Source organism: Acomys minous (genome assembly GCF_964271855.1).
Source record: "Acomys minous genome assembly, chromosome: 8".
In the NCBI taxonomy this organism is placed as follows: domain Eukaryota; kingdom Metazoa; phylum Chordata; class Mammalia; order Rodentia; family Muridae; genus Acomys; species Acomys minous.
Window position 1 is genome coordinate 86,130,802 of NC_140489.1, and position 20,252 is coordinate 86,151,053.

The 20,252-nt window shown below is 47.2% G+C and overlaps 1 protein-coding gene across 4 annotated transcripts in view; it reads left to right on the plus strand.

Moving 5' to 3' along the window:
• RNF144A (ring finger protein 144A) overlaps window positions 1–20,252 on the plus strand; it is a 113,265-nt gene that overhangs the window by 72,927 nt on the left and 20,086 nt on the right. For 3 of the 4 annotated variants that reach the window (XM_084791861.1, XM_084791860.1, XM_084791862.1), the window contains exons 2-4: window positions 3,235–3,380; window positions 16,176–16,280; window positions 16,442–16,502. In XM_084791861.1, the coding sequence (XP_084647987.1) occupies window positions 3,246–3,380; window positions 16,176–16,280; window positions 16,442–16,502 (301 nt within the window). In that variant the 5' untranslated portion in view covers window positions 3,235–3,245. The remainder of the gene's footprint in view (window positions 1–3,234; window positions 3,381–16,175; window positions 16,281–16,441; window positions 16,503–20,252) is intronic. The other variant, XM_084791863.1, reaches the window with a different exon arrangement.

Consider the following 20,252-nt stretch of genomic DNA (forward strand, 5'->3'; position numbering starts at 1 on the left):
GACTGAAGGTTACTTTTGTCCCGTCCCTTCTCTGCTATTATCTTTTCTTCCCTTTGCAGTTTTAATGGGGTATTTTTCAAGTTCTTTCACCTGACACATGTTAATGATTCTTGCTAAGCAACCTAGCATTATCTGTCTTCTTGTTCTCCAATCCATATGTGCAGTGACTGTATATGGGTTTTATAGAAAGAAAAGATAGGTGGCCTTCCCTTGGCCTTCCAACATCGCCTAACTATGTAGCAGGTTGTCGCAACCAGGCCCATTTGATTCTTTTCTCCTGAAAATCCTGGCGCAGTGCCCTGCAAAGTCTGTCCCCTGTGCCAGTATGATGTTGTCAACAACAACTGTTCCCCACCTTCCACCCTCCAAGAAATCAGTTAGCAGAGGTCGTCCCCTGGGGCCTCTTCAATCTTGAGTATGAAGCCTACCAGCCCTCAGCTTGACTGCTTTTAAGGTTTGTGAACTTTTTTTTTTTCCGTACTAGTGACCATTCTTAATCAAAACAAAGTCACTCTGTACAGTGTAAAGTGGAAACCTGAAGAAAAAAAATAGATTTAAAGAGGAAAAGATGCAGAGAACTCTAAACCAAGCAAGCAGCAAACCACGGCCTACGATCTCAGGACCTCAAAAAAGCCATGCTGACATTGAAATGATAATAACAAATTTAGGGTGTGTGGATATGCTCTATATGAACACACCATCAGCGTAGGAGAGGCCCATAATCCTAGTGTCCCCTTGCACCCCACAAGGCTGAGAAACCGAGGTCCTCTTGTGCTCAGAAGCCTGTCAGCATTAGCTACATTAGGGCACATGTCTAAATTATCTTAAATGCTCCACTTCATCTACTAGAAGTCATTTCATCTGTGTCAATGAGTTCTTTATAACAATAGAAAATATACTTGGTGCAGAGTAAGTTAACCACAGCCACTAACTGCCCTGGGAACTGCCTGGGTACATTTTGCTGCCACCCATTCCCTGCCCTGAATGTGGGTCGGTAGCCCTTATTCCTGAATGATTCCAGGGTACAGTGGCCACACCCCTGTCTCCTTGAGCTCTGCTCCTGGGGTCAGGTACCTCCATGTGTCTGCCATGGTCCCACACCACTGGTCATTGTATCGTATCTTTCTTGTATTTGTGCAGATTGAGCTGGCTTCTTTTGAGTGCCAGGTGCCTTCTTTCTTCAAGGGCATCTGGTGTTGACAGACTAGCAGTTTGTCCTAACTGAATGCTCACACATAGGCACCCAGTGAACCTTGGCTGACAGAACTTGAGGAAAGGTGTAAATATTGAGACCGTGGAGCTAACACTATCTACACAATGTGGGTGGATCATGAGATTTGTGTCTTAGGTCAGTGGTTCTCTACCTTTGGGTCCAAACCCCTTTGGGAGAGTTATGTATCAGATGCCCTGCATATCATATATTTACATTATGTTTCATAACAGTATCAAAAAGTTATTAAGTAGGGACAAAAGAATTTTATGGTTGGGGGCCACCACAGTGTGAGGAACTATACGAAAGGGTCGCACCATTAGCAAGGTTGAGAATCACTGTCTTAGCATGATAAAGCCATCTTGGCATGAGACATCACGGGGAAGAAGGCCTTCTGTAGGATCCCACCTCATCCCATTCTTCCATGGATTGGGAGCGTCAACCCCTTTGCACGCATGCGCAGACTGATGCCCACAGAGGTTAAGTGATACTATTTATGGGTGATGGTTTGGAGACATTAGTTCTCTCCTAACAAAAACACAAGAGTCTGCCCCTGCCAGGTTGCTCTGTATCATGTTTCTCATGAGAAATGCTAAATGTTCTCTTCCTCCTGATTCCAAAAACTGGGCAGGACTTGGAGTCACCCAGGAGATACACCTCCGGGTACAGCCTTGAGAGTGTTTCCGGAGAGGTTTTGTTTACTAAGACCACGTTCTTAAATCTCTCAGACATCTTTGAGTCTTTCTGGATGCTGGAGCTGGTAGTTACTGCTAGTGGAATCATGTTTCATTTATACCCACTTGTCATTAATAGGACAACTGTCGGCTATAAGGAGGAGGTTAGAGGATGCAAACCTTTGCTGTCTGCTTTCACTTGGTGGGGTGGGGGGTGCAGGTCTTCTTGTCTGACTGCCTCGTTCAGAATGGGACTCAGATGAAGCCAACTGCGTGCCACACCTCTGTATCAGTGTTCACCTTAGCATGAGAGGGAGACATGGTGAGCGTTCAGATGGCTAGCGAGTTCATCTGGAATTCTAACAGAATCCTATTTAGTTCAAAGTGTGGCAAGCTTAAGTTTGGAAATCAGGCTACTAGAATCACAAAGCATGCACTTAAATATCTCAGGTACCAGGTAAGTGTACATGATGCTTAAAGTCAAATGGCAAGTACTCAACGTGAGAAAGAATTAAGATGTCCAGATGCAATGATTTGTTTATACAAACAAAAGGCGATCTCTGGGAGGATCTTTAGATAGGTGTTGACCTGAGAGCTTGAAGGTTTCCCTCTTCCCTTGCCAACTCCACAGTCCTCTTGGCTGTGGGTGATCAAACAGCCACCATGGGTAATGCAGCTTGGCTGGTGTGCAACAAGCAAACACAGATGGCCAGGGGACATCATCCATAGGTGGCTAGAGATGTGACAGAGAGAGTCCTGGCGTGTGAGGAGTGATCATCATTGAAGGTTTAGTGTACACAATTGGTTCCCTGAAGTCTGATTACCAAAGACCCTCACTATCCAGAATGGAACATTCTAGAAGATGGGATTACTTAAGAAGCATACAAGGCTGAAGGTATTGCAGGTAGCATGGTAAGGAAGCTGCATGCCTTGTGAGGACAAGACGGGTCCTAGAGATGGGCTCCATTGGGTTCTTTCCCTCAGATGTCTCTCCAACACAAACTGGAGAAGAGTAAATCCAGGAAGTGACTATCTTAACCCATCTTTGATGTTTCCTAAACTTCACCGAAGCACTCTTCTCAAATGCAGGTTGAAGGGAAGGATGGATGCGGATGGTCCTTTCTAATTTCGAGGACTAACACCAGACTGTAACACTACCACCCACAGACCTGGGGCAAGAACCCCTGCATAAGCCACCTCAGAGAACATTGTCTCCATCTACAGTCACTTGCTGCGCCCCCCTTTCCCCCCAAGTCCATCCCACTATGACCAGGAGATGGGATTCCCGCCCTCCGTGTTTCTGTGGAAGCCACAGGAAGGAGGTCTGAGTGTGTATCTTTCTCATTTTAGACTGTTCTGCGATGACCACAGCGAGGTACCGGCCCAATTGGGACCTCGCGCTCGACCCGCTGCTGTCCTGCAAGCTGTGCCTCGGGGAGTACCCAGCGGAGCAGATGACAACCATCGCCCAGTGCCAGTGTATCTTCTGTACCCTGGTTGGTCTCTCGGCTCAAAGTACATGTTCAAGGAGCTTGTTGGTGTCACTTCTAGTCACAGCAAGCCACACTTGGGACTAAGCTTTGTGGGAGCTTAAGTGTATACTCAGACTCACACAAATATGAGAGGAATTCTGGAAGTCAGGCTGGTAGCCCGAACAGAAGCTTTGTGTGACAATTGCTTATGATAGGAACCATCATATAATCAGAATTGTAGAAACTGGAAGCACAATGCCTGACACAGACCACATTTTCCTTGCCAGACAGGAGAATGTACCTCCGTACCCCATTTTCTGTTTAATGATGATTATACACATGACGTTGTGGCAGGGCTAACCCAAGGACCATGTGTAGCTAGGATAGCCATCTGTCTTATCTTTCCCTGCTCCATGATGTCTACAGCTTGAGGCCAAGTTGTCTCACATTGCAGCCAGAATTTCCTGAGGCCAATATGTTCTCAGCATGAATATAGAGATTCTTAACTCAACAAGTTTGGATTTTGGGTTTGGGTCTAATTCAGACATGGATTTTTTTTCTCTCTCTCTTTTTTTTTTTGTTCATGTATGTGTATCTGTGTATCTGACCCCCCCCCTCTCTGTGTGTATGTCCATCCGTCCTACACATGTGCCAGTATAGGCCAGAAGAAGGCATCAGATCCCCTGGGTTTAAAAACTGAAAAATATTATTTACTCGATTTTTTTTAAATACGCTGTTTGTGTTAGCCAGCTATGTATAAGCCAGGCTGAGTAGCAAAATAAAATACTAGAGTTGCTTTTAAAGGTATAGAAATGGGGTGAGGGTGGAGAACTCTCTTTAGACTATTCTTTAAAGAATCCCATCACTACTGAATATGAAAGCCATTCTGACTAGTGTGGGCAGCTGCCTATAGAGTTGAGATGAGAGTGTGGCTGGAGTACCTTCCTACTTCTGTGCCCTGACCGCCTGTCCTGCTCAGGGCCTGCACCCTGTTATTTCTGCCTTCAGATCTAGGAGCCTGAGTCTTAAGCACAAAATGCTTTATTCCCAGCCCATCCTAGGCTGACTCTCGGAAGCAAGGAGGCTTTCTGGTTTGTTATGAATGCCTAGCTTAGTGCAGGACTCATAATAGCTAATCAATAAAGGCTCAGGACATGAACCAAAGTGATTTGGTCTCGCTCCAGGAGCTCACATTCAAAGACACATGCCTCATTAAAGCCCCAGGAAAAAACTAGCATCAACCTGCTAGAAAGGAAATTGCTTCAGATGTTTTCAGGAGGTGGGGAAGGACTGAGATGGCTGGGGACGAGAAGATGGAGTGGTCCTCTCTGGCTGATTAATGCCCTAGGCAGGGCTCAGATGGCAACCAGCACATGAGCTAGGACGCGAGCTTGTCAAGTTGTGCTAAAAAATAATTTACCTTTCTGTAGAGTGCCTCCCTATCACTTGAAGGGACAGTTTCTATAGTTCCCTCCAACACCCATCTACTGTGGGTGTTTTGGGGCACACCTGCTTCTCTCCAGTCACCCGGAGCTGTCAGAGCCACAGCATGTTCTTTTCTCTTGAAAAACTCACCTTCTGACTTCCTGCCAAGTCTTTCATTTCACTGTTGTTATTGTTTCTGTGTCTAGAGAATTCTTGTAAAAGAACAAAACAAAACAAAACAACCAAACAGACAACTCTACCTCATGCGAAGGGCTTCCTTTTAGTCAAGGAATGGAAGAAACAGCCACTGTTTTTCTCCGAGAAGCCAGGCCCGAAGTACCAAGGAGCAGTGTCATTTTGTGGACGTTGTGATGTCCCCTCCCCCATGACTGTTTTCCAACATCGAGAATGTTGAAGAACAAGCTTCTTGTCTCCAGCTCAGGAGTGTATAGCAATAGTGGCATCTGTATGTTGGTTGAGAAGGGTGACATAAGCAGTGTCAACATGCCATGACAGTTACACATGGTCTCCTCTGCTGGCGTCACTGGGGTCACACCAGTGTGGACAAACCTTAGAGCTTCTAGGGCTTCTGCTCAGACAGACAGTAAGACAGTACAGCTGTGACACACTGAAAGAAGGGGCCCTGCTTCCAGACAGAGCTGCAGAGGGAACAGTAGCGTTGGATCTAGAGATGGAAGATGTTCTCCCACTCAGACTGACGTCTGTGGCTCAGCCATGGTGTGGGGACTAGGAGTCACTGCCGAACGAGCGTCCAGCTGTGCAGTGACCTGGCAGAGTTCCAGACTCTCAGTGTTCTGTGGTCTCCATAGATAGGAGTGTGGGTTGTCTCTGGCCTCCAAGATTCATGCACTTTGTCCCCCCCCCCTTTTTTTTTGTCAGTGCTAGCACCTTTCTGGTCTCACTTGAGTCTCTCTGTGGTATACGTCGGCTGCTCATATCTATGGCTTATACCAGGCCCAGGTGCTTTTTCCTTCATCCTAGTAGGGTCTCTGAACAGATGAGGGTGACTTCAGTGGCCATTTCTTCCTCACAGTGTCTCTAAATGAAGAAGAGGGGGAGGATGTTGCCACTAACTCTGAAACAAAAGGACAGTCCTTTCCCAGGAAAGACCCAGCCTTAGGGCCTGACCACTGGGTTAGCTAAGATGAGTCCACTGATTGGTTCAGCCAGGTGCCTGGAACCTGTCTGGGAACTCTGGCCTAGTGTCTTCAAGACCAAGCAGGCAGGAAATAGTTCAGAAAACACAGGTCACTGCTCAGGGGAGAGTCAGAACCTTCCTATGAATGTGGAGAATAAACACTTTCCATGCTAAAGATTTCAAAACTCAGCCTTAGCACTTGCGTCCTCTCTCTGCAGCTGCAAAGCACCTGCATTACCAAGGCCCCTTCTACTGCCTTGGTTTCCCTCTTATCCCTATTTTCAAATCTTCTCTACTCCTCCATTACCTTGTGTTTAAACTTATATTTGCCTTCACCGGGCACCGTGGCTGTGTTTCCTGATCTAGCTCTGCTGCTGTGGGGAGCCTGTGGGTACAGCAGGGTTGTGTGCCCAATTACTTGTAGGTTTGTCAAGGTTTGAAGAAACAAAGTCTGTCTTACCATGTAGGGTCCACCTGCCCCTTTCAGAGAAGATTCTAGTAAATAGTTTCCAAACTGTTCTTGAGATTAGGTACCTTTATATGGACGCACATCACAGGGAAACGTACTGGCGAGTGCGAGCAACCAGAATCAGACTGCTCTGGCAAGTGGAGTCAGGGTCTAAGAGCCAGCTGGTTACCCTCACCCTGCGTCTTCCTGTTCAGGGGTCAGGCCTCTTTTCTAGGATCAGAGAGGGACACAGATGAGAGAAGCAGTGAGCAGAATAGATGAGCGACCTGGTACTGCTCCATCAAGTGGGGAGAGGCTAGGTGAGGCGACTTCAGGTGCAGAGGGTGGGTTTCTATGTAAAGAGGCAGCAGAGAGCTGGTTCCAGCTGCCCAGAGGCCTGAACAGACTTTTGTGTTCTGTGCTCAGAATAGCTTCCTGACCTGAATGCATGCCTCCAGTTCGCTAACACAGCTTACACGCCACCAATGGAGCACTTTTCACATCCACCTCAGGCTTTAGGGTCCTTGTGAAGCTACCTCATTAGTACTTGATAGAAGGGGCCGGAGATAACATGATGGCTTGGGATGTCGGCAGTGTACTGTTTGGTTTTTGTCAACTTGACATAGATATGTCTAGGAAAAGGGAACCCTAACTGAGGAAAACACCTTCATAAGATTAGTCTGTAGGCAGGTCTGTGAGGTACCATCTTGATTGACGGTTTATGTGCGAGGGTCTAGCCTACTAAAGATATTGTGTTACCCCGGGTTCTTAGTCCTGGATGGTATAAGGAAGCTGGCTGAGCATCCCATAAGGAGCAAGGCAGTAAGCAGCACCTGTCCATGGCTTCTGCTTCAGTTTATGCCTCCAGGTTCTTGTCTTGAGTACCCACCTTAACTCCCTTCAGAATGATGTGCGATCTGAGAGTTGCAAGCTGAAACAACCCCTTCCCTCCCCAGGTTGGTTTTATACATGGTATTTTATCATAGCAGTAGAAACTAAGTAAGACAGAAATGGTGTCGAGCATGAGGTATGCCTGTGACAGACCTGACCCTGTAGTTTGGGGAGAATTGTGGGGAGAAAGAACTTTAGAACTTAGGGACCAAAACGCCACCAAGAGTTCAAAGCCTAAGTGAGGCTTGTGGGAATTTGGATGATAGCACCAAGAAAGATGCGGACAACAGGGGGCCTTGCTTGTTAAGTTTCCGAGGGAAATTTTGAAAGTCCTTTGAAGACTATAAAGGTATTGGCATAATATTTTGAATTAAGAACCACTAAAATGAAACCAGTGCTTTGCTGAGACAAGAGGGCCTGGTAATCTGAGGCCGGAGAATCAACAGTCATTAAGAAGAGTCCAAATCCATTAGGTAAAAATCTCCTGCAAGTATTTCTTAAGGGTCTGCACACAGAAGTTGTGGTCCAGAGGCAGCCAAAGCTGTACCTTGTGCTGGAAACCAAATGATAATATGTAAGGTTCTTCCCAAGTGGTACTGGATTTGAAGGCATGAAGAGGTCATGGAGTGCTGCTGAGGCTTGGCACTGTGAGCAGCCAGGAGAGACCATTGGTGGAGGCGCAGCCTCAGCTGCAGCAGAAGCCTTAGGGATTGAAGGGATCATGGAGAGGAGTTGAGGCTTCACACCATGTGGTGGGCTTAAAGTACCCACAAATAGCCTATGACAGATGCTCTTGGTAAAGGTGCAGCCCAGCTATGTGGAGACCCGGACATTTTGGAGATTCTAGTCCTGTGGATGATGACAAAGGGCAGCGGCAGCAGTTGTGCAGTGGAGCCAGAGCATAGGAAACAAGCTGGGTGTGCTGTGTGTGGCAGAGCCAGGGGAGTGGCGCTGCCCACGCCCTTTGGAGCCCGGAAGATGATGAGTGAGTCCCACAGGTTAAACGCCAAGCTCTTCACACAGTTGGACCATGGTTTTGATTTGATTTGATTGTGGTTGTGATTCTTCCCTTTTGGTGCAAGAACAAACTTTGTTTATCTTAGAGAGGCTTGGACTATAAAAGAGTCTTTGGATATTTTAAAGATACTGAACTTTGAAAGCATTTTAATTTTTAAAGACTGGGGCTTTTAAAAATGGCAATGTGTTATATCATGAAATGGATATGTGGTCTTGGGGATGAACAAGAAAGGAAAGTTTATTGCTTAACAGATGATGCGTTTGTGTGTCAAGTTGACAAGGAGTCCATTGTGATGGGTGGTTTTTCATCAACTCGACACAAGCCTAGACGTATCTGGGAAGAAGGAACCTTGAGGAAATGAAAAATTGGGAACCAGAATTCCTTTATAAGACTGACATGTAGGCAAGTCCAAGGGGTCTTAATGATAGCTGTGGAAGGGCCCAGCCCACTGGGGTAGTGCTGCCCCTGGACCTGATGGATGAGAGAGCCACAAGAAGCAAGCCAATAATCAATATTTCTCCATGGCCGCTGCTCTAGTTCCTGCCTGCAAGTTTCCTCCTTGCATTCCTGCCCTGACTTCCATCAGTGATGGAGTGTGGCCTGAGTGCTTGAAGTTGAAATAAGTCCTTCTCTCCCCATGGTGTTTGGTCATGGTGCTTATCACAGTAATAGAATGCTAAGACAGGGTATGCTAATGGTATCTTTCTGTGTTCTGCTTCTGGCACACACAGATTTCCTCATCTGGTATAAAGGATGTGTAGATTTGAAAGTTATAATGGGCTGTCAAGTTGTTGCTGTGTATTCCCTATTTCCGAGTTTGTGCCTTCTATCGTCATTATCAAGTTTATTTTTACATGAGATATTGATGAACTGAAATGGCCAGAGTGAATTCACACACACACACACACACACACACACACACACACACACACTTCTGTTAGTTCTGTCCCAGCAGCCATGCTTTGCTGTGTCTCACTGACAGCCGTGCTTTGCCCTGACAGCCTCTGTTATGCAAAGCACAGCCCATATTTGTGGCTGAAGTAGGACAGTGTTTATTTAGTGTCCTTAATGCTCCCAGTTCTTGCCTTCACTCCTCACTTACGACATTTGAGTTCTTTAGTCACAGTCTTCCAAGCTGGCATGTACGTGCACTAGTGTATAATATGACAGACGCCACAAGCTTGAAGATGAAGTTCTTTGTACAATAAGAAGTAACAGTTCCATGTCCTGACAGCAGTGCGTCACAGGCCCATGCTATTGAGTAAGCACTGTATAGTGACAGCTATTTGTCACCAGGACCTGAACATCAATGTGCCCTCTTCTATATGTGAGAAGACAAGGAGGGACAGTCCCTGAAACTCTGATGTCTGGTATCCATCATGGCCCCCAAGGAGAGCTCGGCTCCTCTGAGGTAAACCTACCTTCTAGCCCTTGCCTGGCTGTACCTGGCTGTCTAGGCTTTGTCTCTGCCACCCAGTCCTCATGTGTGCCTCTGGGACCCAGCCGTCACACAGGACTTCTTCACTGCCTGGGAGCTTCTTATTCTCTTTCCCCATCCTTGCTCCCAGCCTGGCTAATGACATCCTCTGTGATAGACAGTTGTCCTGTTCAGTAGGGCTGAGTGGCATGTTCCAGGAAGGAAAGCAATTTATCTCCATAGCTCATGATACTCTTTTCCGAAAACCACAGAAAGGAGCTAGGGGCTGCTCTCTAGGCGTTTTCTCACCCACCATGCGTCAAAGCCACAGTTCCTTCCTACTGCCCACAAGCCCAGGTTCCTTCTGACCTGAGATGGATGCCAGAATTACTTCTCCTCTTCCTGTTTTGAGTAGGCCATCCCCAAACCTGCCCTTGTGTTCTTCCAAGAGGCCTGTCTATGACATGTTGCAAATAGGTCCACCCGGAACCTGGTGTTGAGAAGACTCCCCATTGAGTGGGCTTGCCAGGTTCCCAGCCCACTGTCACCATGACATAAGAAACATAAAACTCTTGCTCTCACTATTTGATGGAATGATCTTCTATTATCTAGAAAAGCCATGTCTCCCAGAGTATCCCTATTAGGGCTTAGGCCTCAAGTGTTACCAGTCTGAGAAATTGCATGTGATCAAATTTCATATTGTGGTATGCTCAGACTCCCAGTCTCACCACACACTTCAGCCTGTACCCTCCCCAGGCTTTCTTAACAGTCCCATGGGCACAGAGGCTTCCTCTGACCTCAGCTCCCTCCTCAGGTTTCAGCATATTCCTCTGTGAAGAAACTGACGATGTTGAGTTGACCTTGAACCCAGACAGGAGACAAGTCCACACCTGACCCAGCCAAATCGCAGTCCATGTCCTCCCTGGTGACTCATAGTGGCAGGCTCTTTGTGGACCCTAAAAGGTCATCTCAGTGAGCACCTACAATAAGGAGCCTCTGTGCACAGCCTGGAAGGGTGTCTCAGCTCACTCTGGACTGGTCCTCTGCAGAGACAAGCCCAAGATATATACTCCGTCTTCACTAGACATCAGAGAAGTCATGACTCCTGTGTCCACAGAAGGGATACGGATGTTATTAGCTCTCATGTGACCTGATGTGAGAGTGATATGCGCTATGACAATGGACAGGGACACCAGACACCGGGCACTCCTCCTACACCATGTGGCTCATTTCATGACAGGAATGGCCTCTCCATTTTGGACTAATAGCCTAGTAAGGTTGGGAGGTAGCTTTTTTGTTGTGGTGGTGGTTTTAATACTTTTTAAAATAATTACAGCACTTAAAAAGTAAAGTTGGGAGGCAGAGGTAGGTGAATCTCTGTGATTTCGAGGCCAGCCTGGTCGACAAAGTAAGTCCAAGACAGCAAAGGCTACACAGAGGAACCCTGTCTCGAAAAACAAAAACAAAAATAGTAAATTGGGGCGGAAGGAATTTTGAGAGGTAAATAGGTCACTACTTATGAATTTTCTCCTTGGTGGGAGGCAATACCAGCCCTTCCCACAGGGAGATTATTAGTACAGAGCAGGCGATAAGTGGAATGTTCACAGACTAACCAGACTGGCAGCGGACGTGCTTGTTAAGTGCCCTTGTGCACTTAAGGGAACTCTTCCTAGAAGCCCTGGGAACGTATAGCAGAGCAGTACCCAGGCGCCGCTGGTGGTGACGGGCACTTGACCAGCAGCAGAGCTGGGCACCAGAGAGCACAAGCCACATTTCCTTTGGAGAATCACTGCTTTGCCAGGAGCACAGACTAATAAAGAGGAGCGGTTTCCTTCTTCTTCTTCTTCTTCTTCTTCTTCTTCTTCTTCTTCTTCTTCTTCTTCTTCTTCTTCTTCTTCTCCTCCTCCTCCTCCTCCTCCTCCTCCTCCTCCTCCTCCTCCTCCTCTTCCTCCTCCTCCTCCTCCTCCTCCTCCTCCTTCTTCTTCTTCTACATGTAAAGTCTGGGTTTTATTTTTATTTCATTAATTTTCAGAAACTTCTCTATTTTTGGATGCTTGTGAGTGACTTCAGGGCCTGTGATCTTGGGTCTCTGCTCTTAGCTGGAAGAAGTGTGTGGGCAGCTTGTACTGGGTTTCCAGGGCCATCCAAGGTTCTTGCGAAGCTGTCTTCAGAGGGCTGTGCGGTACAGAGTTCTAGTCCCGGGCTCTGCGGCTCAGCTCTCTGCAGACCTGGGTGGGCAGCTTACCGATGTCTCAGGTTTGGTGTCAGCTGAGACACAGCACGCTGGTGGCTAGGTTCTGGCTCGACTGTCTGTTGATCTGTGAAGCACTGATTCCCCCACTGACCGGCACTGTCAGGTGTGGGTAATAGAAAGAACCCTGAGCTGTTCTCAGCTTCAGAGAACCTGCCATCTGATGGTGGAGAAATAAAGAGTTCCAGTACTGTGGGCTCTAGGAATGCTGGGAGAATACTGACTTCCAGCTGTCACCTCGAGTAGCATGTCTCTGGAGCTCTCTAAAGAGTGACATTTCCCGTGTCTGCCGAGCTTACCCCACACCCTGAGCAGAAGGCTCCCAGATGAAGACTAGTTGATGGGTGAACAAGGCTCCAAACTCAGCTGTGATTCCAGGGGCCTTGCTCCCTAAATGGTGTGCTCAGAGCCCACTGCTTTTGTCTGAATCTGTCCCTGAGTGGTCTTTGTAAACCATGGTTTTGGACTAGGCTAAGCTATCGGGTCATGTCAGCCACAGTGTCTGGGCACTCACAACTGACTCACTGGAGTTTCAGGCCAGTTTCTTCGGCTCACAGTTCCTTGGCAGCTTCTAGTGGAATGGGTGTGTCCTGGCCAATCAGCAGATTGGTCTCTTCAATTCTTTGGAAGAGTTGGCAACCACGGTGGAAAGTGTAATGCCTGGAACATTCTGTGGCTCCACTGGTGCTCCCCACTGCCTTCCATAGTCCTGCTGCTCTCCTGAAGGTCCTTTGTCCCTTGGGGGTCAATTTTCCCTCTCTCATGCCTTCCCTGATACTCAGTGACACTGGACCCTAGTGTCTGGGTTTGTTTTCTGTTGCTGTGATAAACACCATGATCAAAAGAGGAAATAAATCCTTCAGGTTACACCCCATCTTTGAGGGAACTCTGGTGGGGCCAGGACTTGAAGCAGAAACTTTGGAGAGAGGGGCTGCTTACGGGTTTGCTCCCTGACTCATACCAGCTTTCTCACACAGCTGGGGGGCGGGGCACCTGCCTAGGGCTGTCCACGCCCACGGTGGTCTGGGTCTTCCTGTGTCACTTAGCTATCAAGCAGATCCCTCCTAGGCATGGCAGTGGCAGTTTGACTGAAGCAAAATGCCCAGTTGAGGTTAGTTCTTCCCAGGTGACTCTAGGTTTGAGGCAAGCTGACAATTAAAGTTATGGTTTGCCTCTGTATGGACTCAGATGTTTAGTGCTTGTAGCATTTGTCTATGAGAAGTTTTTGAGGTAACAGAGATGCTTCAAAAATTATTGCTTTTGCTATGAGAGCCTGTGTGTGTAGTGTGTGTGTGTGTGTGTGTGTGCCTTTGTGTGTGCAGTATGTGTGCCTGGGTGTGTGTATGTATGTGTGGTGTGTGTATGTGCCTTTGTGTGTGCAGTATGTATGTCTGAGGTGTGTGTATATATGTGTGGTGTGTGTGTGTGCCTTTGTTTGTGCAGTATGTGTGCCTGAGTGTGTGTGTGGTGAGTATATGTATTGTGGTATATGTGTCTATGTGTGTGTCTGTGTGTGTGTGTGTGTGTGTGTGTGTGTGTGTGTGTGTGTGTGCTTGTGTTGTCTTTTAGAGATAGGGGTTTGCTCTCCAGTTCAGGATGAGCAGCCATATAGTAACAGGAACTCACCGTGTAGCCAGAGTGACCTTGAACTCATTATCTTTTTGCCTCATCCACAAAGTTCTGGGATTGCAGGCCTGAGTCACCAGACCCAGGTCAAGGAGCTCCTAAAGGAGGAAGAAAGAGAAGGGGTTTAGACACACACACACACACACACACACACACACACACACACACACACACACACACAAAAATGGAGCCAACCTTGGAGTTAGGCACACGTGCCCTGGGGGTTTAGTGACTGTATTAGAGGAAAACGGCCTTGGACAATGTTTAACTTTCTGACTCCTCAGTTTCACTGTGCTAAATGGTAGTGATAACACCTCCTACGGTTCTGGTTCCCAGGACCATTTGTTGGGCTAACAGAGGCAAAGTGACTAACAGCAGTCTGGTACTTGGAAGGCACTTAATTACAGACAGATGATAGATATGTCAGAAACTTCGTCAGTTACTCTTTGGGGGATGTTTATTTATTGTTGCGAAAGTTTCTCTGATTGTCTGATGTGTGTGTGTGTGTGTGTGTGTGTGTGTGTTCATTTTAAGACATCTTTTTGCTATTAGGTTGAAAAACAAGGCTTGTGAGTCATGACCCACTTTACATCTGGAAGAGGGCTGTGGCTGGTTTTGATGGATGCAGAAGCAGCCACTCTGTAGTAAACAAATCAATATCTCATGACATAAGCACACTGTATGCTGCTCAGGGATGCCAACCATAGCTCTGCTGAGCTTGCTTTCAGGGAGCAGTCGCCCAGACGTGAGTCACTGCTTGCTGCCATAAGCAAGCCTTTGAACAACGTGGTTGCAAGACATCCCCAGGGCATACACATCTCACACCTGGCTTAATTGTCGTATTTCCCTTTTAGAGAGAATAAGGCTGTGTCATTATATTGGACTCTGGCCAGTGTTGTCCGAGTTTTCTGAGTTCAGTTGATTTAAGACATTCCAGGGCCCTCCAGAGACGCAATTAGACAGATTTAATTATAGACAGTAAAGCAATGATCTTATTGCTACGGATTTGGGCATTTTCATGCCTGTGACTGTAAAAGGCATATCACACAGGCAGACATACGAGACAACCGCCCCTGCTTACTTAGCTGCTATATCAAGAAGTGTGTCGGGTGTTCGGATAGTCTTTATTGCTTTCTGTCAAAAAAAGCCCAGCAAGGCAGGCATTCTAATTTTATCATATAGAGAACAAGGGACGAAAATGCATCAAGGATGTGCCCCCATGGCCACAGTAGAGGGAGCAAGATTCCCAGACTCTGTTTTGCTCCAAGGACTGCAGGGGTCATGTTCCCTTTTCACGTTGCCACCGTGGACAAGGCATGCCACTTTCATGCTAGCCACACACAGAATAGCTAAGTGTCACATCATAGCAGGTCAGCAGTGCTGTCAAGGTTGGGGTGTGGCGGCACCGTAGCCCTGACAGGGCTTGGTTATAGTTCTATCTTTTTCTGGCTTACCTGCCCTCGCTTGTGTTGGGTAGGCCTCCCATGGATCACTACCATGGGTGATAACGAGTTTGTTTCTGAAAAACACAACCATCTTCCCTCCAAAGCCTCTCTCATCCACAGGGAGATACAGGTGGGTGATGTGCTGGGCCACAGAAGATGCAGAAGGATGAGGCTGAGGGGACAAGGGTCTCTGCTTAGAGCAGTGGTCCTCAGCCTTCCTAAGGCTGCGACCCTTTAATGACCCCAACCATAAAATTATTTTCTTTGCTACTTCATAACTGTAACTTTGCTTCTGTATGAATTGTAAATATCTAACACGCAGGAGACCCGATATACAGCCCTCAAAGGGGTCACAACCCACAGGTAGAGGAAACACTGGCTTAGAGTCTAGGGCATAGCTTTGTACATGAAGTCAAGTCTCTGAAAAGCAGCTTTGAGAATATCTCTTGGGGAAGTTGGCCTTGGCCTTCCTCTTTTACTTCCTCGCTTTGTCTCTCCCTTTTCCTTTATCTTACCCGTTTCTTTCCTTCCTTCCGTTTCCTTCCTCTTACCTTGCCATGTGATATCTGGCAAAAACTGTTTTGCTGAAGACATTCACAGCCTCTGGCCCTTACAGTCTTCCCGCCTCTTCTCCAAAGGTTCCTGAGCCTTGTGAGTAGGAGTATGAGATTGCTGTCCCAGTTAGAGGTGACCGCTCCGCAGGCTCTTAGACTGTGCACATTGGCTAGTTGTAGGACTTGTATTAATCACTCGTTCCTGAAGAAAGAAACCTTTCTGATGAAGGCTGAGAGATGCACTACTCTGGGGGTATGGTGGTGAGAACTTAGGGAACAGTTTAATATGGTGTCCATTCAGCAGAGCACCCCTAGGGCCTATACCCTAGACGGCCACCTGTTACATGCAGTTAACCGTATCAACTCTGAGTTCCACCTTAATGACCTGACTTTAAATCCAATCAGTAAGTGGTTAGTTCTTCCCGTTAACAGTCATGTCACTATTGCCCCCGTAGGCATATCTTGCTGGGCCGGTGTTTATGTTAGCTCTTGGACATAACAGTTAGCAGTTTGCTTAACAAATCGCGTTGTCTTTGTTCTTTGGGAAGTACGGGTGTTTACACACCTTTTCGTTTTTCCTTTCAGTGCCTGAAACAGTATGTTGAGCTCTTGATCAAAGAAGGACTAGAAACTGCAATCAGCTGCCCGGACGCTGCCTGCCCTAAACAGGGCCACCTTCAGGAGAATGAGGCGCGTTTGGGGCGGGAACACGTGGTCTTGTTGCCTGTGTGTGGTGAGCTGTGTCTGGCTTATCGGGATGCTGTGTTTGTCTGCTTGACCTCGTATCGTGTTACATTCCAGGTCTCTGCATATTTCAATCCTTATGCATATTCTTTTTTTTTTTCTTTCAGATTGAGTGTATGGTTGCAGCAGAAATTATGCAAAGATATAAAAAGCTACAATTTGAAAGAGGTAAGTGGCGTGTTGTGTTAGCCAGCTTCGAATCCTACAACATAAGGTGAATAACATTTATGGAACTTTCTTTTGGGGGGGACTTTGGTGTACACCATTTGTTGGGAGTGAAAAAAAAAAAGAGAGGCAATAAGGATGAAACCATCAGTGTGAATTGCACCTCTGAAATAATGTTGGTGTAGAATCCTCTGAGCTGCTCAAAGCCTGGTGGCCGGGGCTTGTGACCTATTTGGCAGCAGGAGGACTCTGAAGAAATTGTATATATGCAGAGACTGGGGCTTCTTGCTGGCTTAGGAAGGTGCCTGGCCCGCAATGTTCTTCAGCCATGGTTAGGGCTAATGCTTTTGAAAACTCATTTAAAAGACCCCAAAGGCATGGGAGGAAGTCCTGAGGCTTGGGGCTCTCACAGGTACCCCTGTAGAGCACCGAATCTAGACTCAGCCTGTTCTGACTCGCTGCCCCTTGCAAGTCAGATAGCTGTGCTCACGAGTAACCGAGCCTTGCCCTTCAGTGACTGTCCCACGCCTGAGACATCATGATCTGCTGTGCTCATACCCATGGCCGCTGGGTAGTCACCCTGATTTCTAACTCTGGTACAAGTCTGGCCACATCTCCAGCTCTGAGGGCCAACTCCTTCCCTCCTGCTGGGCCCTTCATGGCCCTCCTACTAGATCCTGTCATGGTGAAGACAAAGAGGAAGGTATATGCAGTGGATTTAGAGGAGTATTAACTTTGTTTGATAATCGCACTGTGATAGGGAGATGTCTCGGATGACCAGCGAGGCCTTCCGCTTTGCTCTCTGAAATGCTCTGCAATTACAGAATGGGATTCGAAAGAACCTACAGGACCCATTTGCTCTGTTTTCAGAGATTTGAGGTTACCCGCAAAGAGCAGGTCAGAGACATCGCTATGCAGGTGCCTCCTGCCACAGAGATTCTGTGAGGAAACCGAGTTAGTGCTCTAACTGGCTGACTGTTCAGTGGAAACTGCTATACCACACCCCCTCTCCCTAGACACTTCGAGCCTGTATCAGCGGTCTGCTACTGAGCCAGATGCCGAGGTAATGCGCTTACACGGAAATGCGAAATGCAGGGCAGGGCGCGCCAGTGGCAAGGGGCTGTGGATGCTGAGAAATGCTCAAGACAATTTCTAAATCGCTTACAAATATGATATATACACACATTTTTATGTATACATGTTGTATGGACAACTTCAAAAACCAACCAAGGGAGTGGCGAGATGGCTCAGCAGTTAAGAACACTTACAGTTCTTCAACAGGATCTTGCTTCGGTTCCCAGCACACCACCATGAGTGTTGCAAACATCCAGTTGCAGCAGATCTGAAACCCTCTTCTGGCCTGTGTTAGCACTGCATGCACGATGTTCACATACATCCATGCAGGCAAAGGCAAAACAATTACATCCATGCGCATAAAATTAGGTTAAATAAATCGTTCACAAGGTCTATAAGGGTTTTTAATGGCTTCAAAATTTGTTCTCCGGAGTTTGTTTCCTTAGATGGCATACATCGCTCACGTGAGGCAGCTTATCTTATATATAATGTCATGCAGCATTAAAGACAGAGTGAGGGGTTATAAAATCAATTAATTTGGATCTCTGAGAATCCCAGACTTTTTAAAACTCATTTTCAGGGGATCGTAACAGACACTGGGGCTTGTTTGGATCACAGGGATATGACCATTCTGTGACCTCAGATGTAATTCAGAAGTGCAGCTGGGTAGATTTTCCTACCAAGTAATTTTAAGCTTTCTTTTTCCTCCCAGTACTTTGGCTTAGGCTAAAAGTTTCTGGCTCTATGAATAAGAAATTAATCACCTTAACTTAGGTTAGAAAAATACTGAAGACTATCAGTAGAAAACATCTTAGTAGCCTTACACTGAATAATGTTTAAAAAGGAGTTTGGACTTAATACCGCAGAAGCACCAGCCAGACGGAATGTTACAAACGGGACCTGCAGCACAACTGCATGTTCTAGCCAGCACCTTGGATGAACCTAGAGATGTGATCAGAAAGCCAACGCTGACTGATTTCACTCCTTCAAAATTTAGTCTGTGGAGGACGCCTAAGGAGGAAACTCATTCAGATGATTTTTCCAATAGTCAGTTATAGTGAAGTCCTGCAGTGAGTTTAAGCTTCAAAGGGCTCTTTACTTAGCCCTGTGTACCTGGACTGACCCGGCAGCCTGGATTTTTATTTTAGATTCTTGACCTCTCCCCCTAATGTCTTTGGCCATCTGCAGACCACGGGAGGGTTCTTAGCTACTGCTTTTGCTTTCTGGTACCTTCTCTCCCAGTGTGCTCACTCTGAGACCTGGGTGAAGAAAGTTTTTGGAGAGAGGCCAGGAGCACACTTTTGTGTACTCCTGCCTTGCCGTGTCTGAGTGTGTGCCATGGAAGGCTACGTGTGTTCCTTTCCACGTCTGTCTGGACTCGCATGGTATCCCAGCTTGATCCTTTTGTTTATTAAAAGAAAGAAAATCTCAGAGCGATTACTAACAGGGCCAGCTACATTTCCAGCCCTTAACAAGAGTGCTCAGTTTCTAACAGGAACATACCCACCACCACAGAAGAGGACCAGGGCATTAGGCAAATTGGTCAACACGGCAGCGACGAGAAGTACATGAGAGCATGTGGGTGCTGGTCCTTGATAGTTAGCGTACCATCCGTCCTTTAAAAGTCAGCCAGCTTTGTAAAATGCGGTCAGACAGTTTTCTAATAGTGCTGTTGGGACTCGGCTTCACCGAGAGTCCTTAAGAAATCTGTGTTTAAGCCCAGTCTCTTAAAGGGAAAGTCTGCATGGCTAGCATGCCTTTGGCAGGCTGGAGTTAGGACTGGATACTTTTGCTTCATGTAAACATATCCCATATACACACATGTGTGTGCATAATATAGTAGATATAATATGCTATATAAGATGCAGTATGGGTGATGGGAAAGCTAAGAGACACATCTGTACATCCTACGAGAAACACATGAGTGCTGCCTGCTGTGGGCCTTGTTGCTTGATCCCTGCCTGTGTGCACAGCTGGCAGAACTGAGCAGCAGAAAGGATGATGAGCATGTTAATAGGTTTCTGCTAGGGGGTTGGAGCTGCTGCATAGCCAGGTGTGATGGGTGCCAGCACAAGGAGGATGCCTGGCGTCCTCTCAGAGGCAGTTCACTTCCTTTGCCCATAGGGAATCGTTCTGTGGTGATAGGCAGGGCCATATCATGGCCCTGAGTAAACCAGTCATAGAATTGGAGTTGTAAGCCTGGAAACCTTCCATTGGTGTCCTCTCTGTGCCACAGCAGAATGGGACCTTCTGTTACAAAGGAGCAAGGTAGCCTCTCTTACGGTTGTCACACATATTTCAGGAAGTGTGTGAAGAGATGCCTACCCCCCCCCACACACACACACACTGATGTCTGGAGCTTCCAGAGAACCAGAGGGTCAGCAGGCAGGATATGGGGTCTCCAAGGGTCTGAGACAGGAAGCCTACTCCCTGCAAGGTTCAACTACAGCATGAGTAAAGATAGGTCAGAGGCCTGTGTTCATGGCACATATTCAGCACGCTGAGGCCCCCATGTCTCCTTCTCCTCAGAACTTCATTCCGTGGCTATGCAGATAGAGTACGTCATAGCTGGTCTAGGGCCAGGCTGACTCCCCCAACACATGCACACAGCGAGGCAGAGGAGTGGTAGGTGAAGATGAGGTTGGTGTGCGCCGAAGGGGAAGGGCTGCTAGCCGAGAG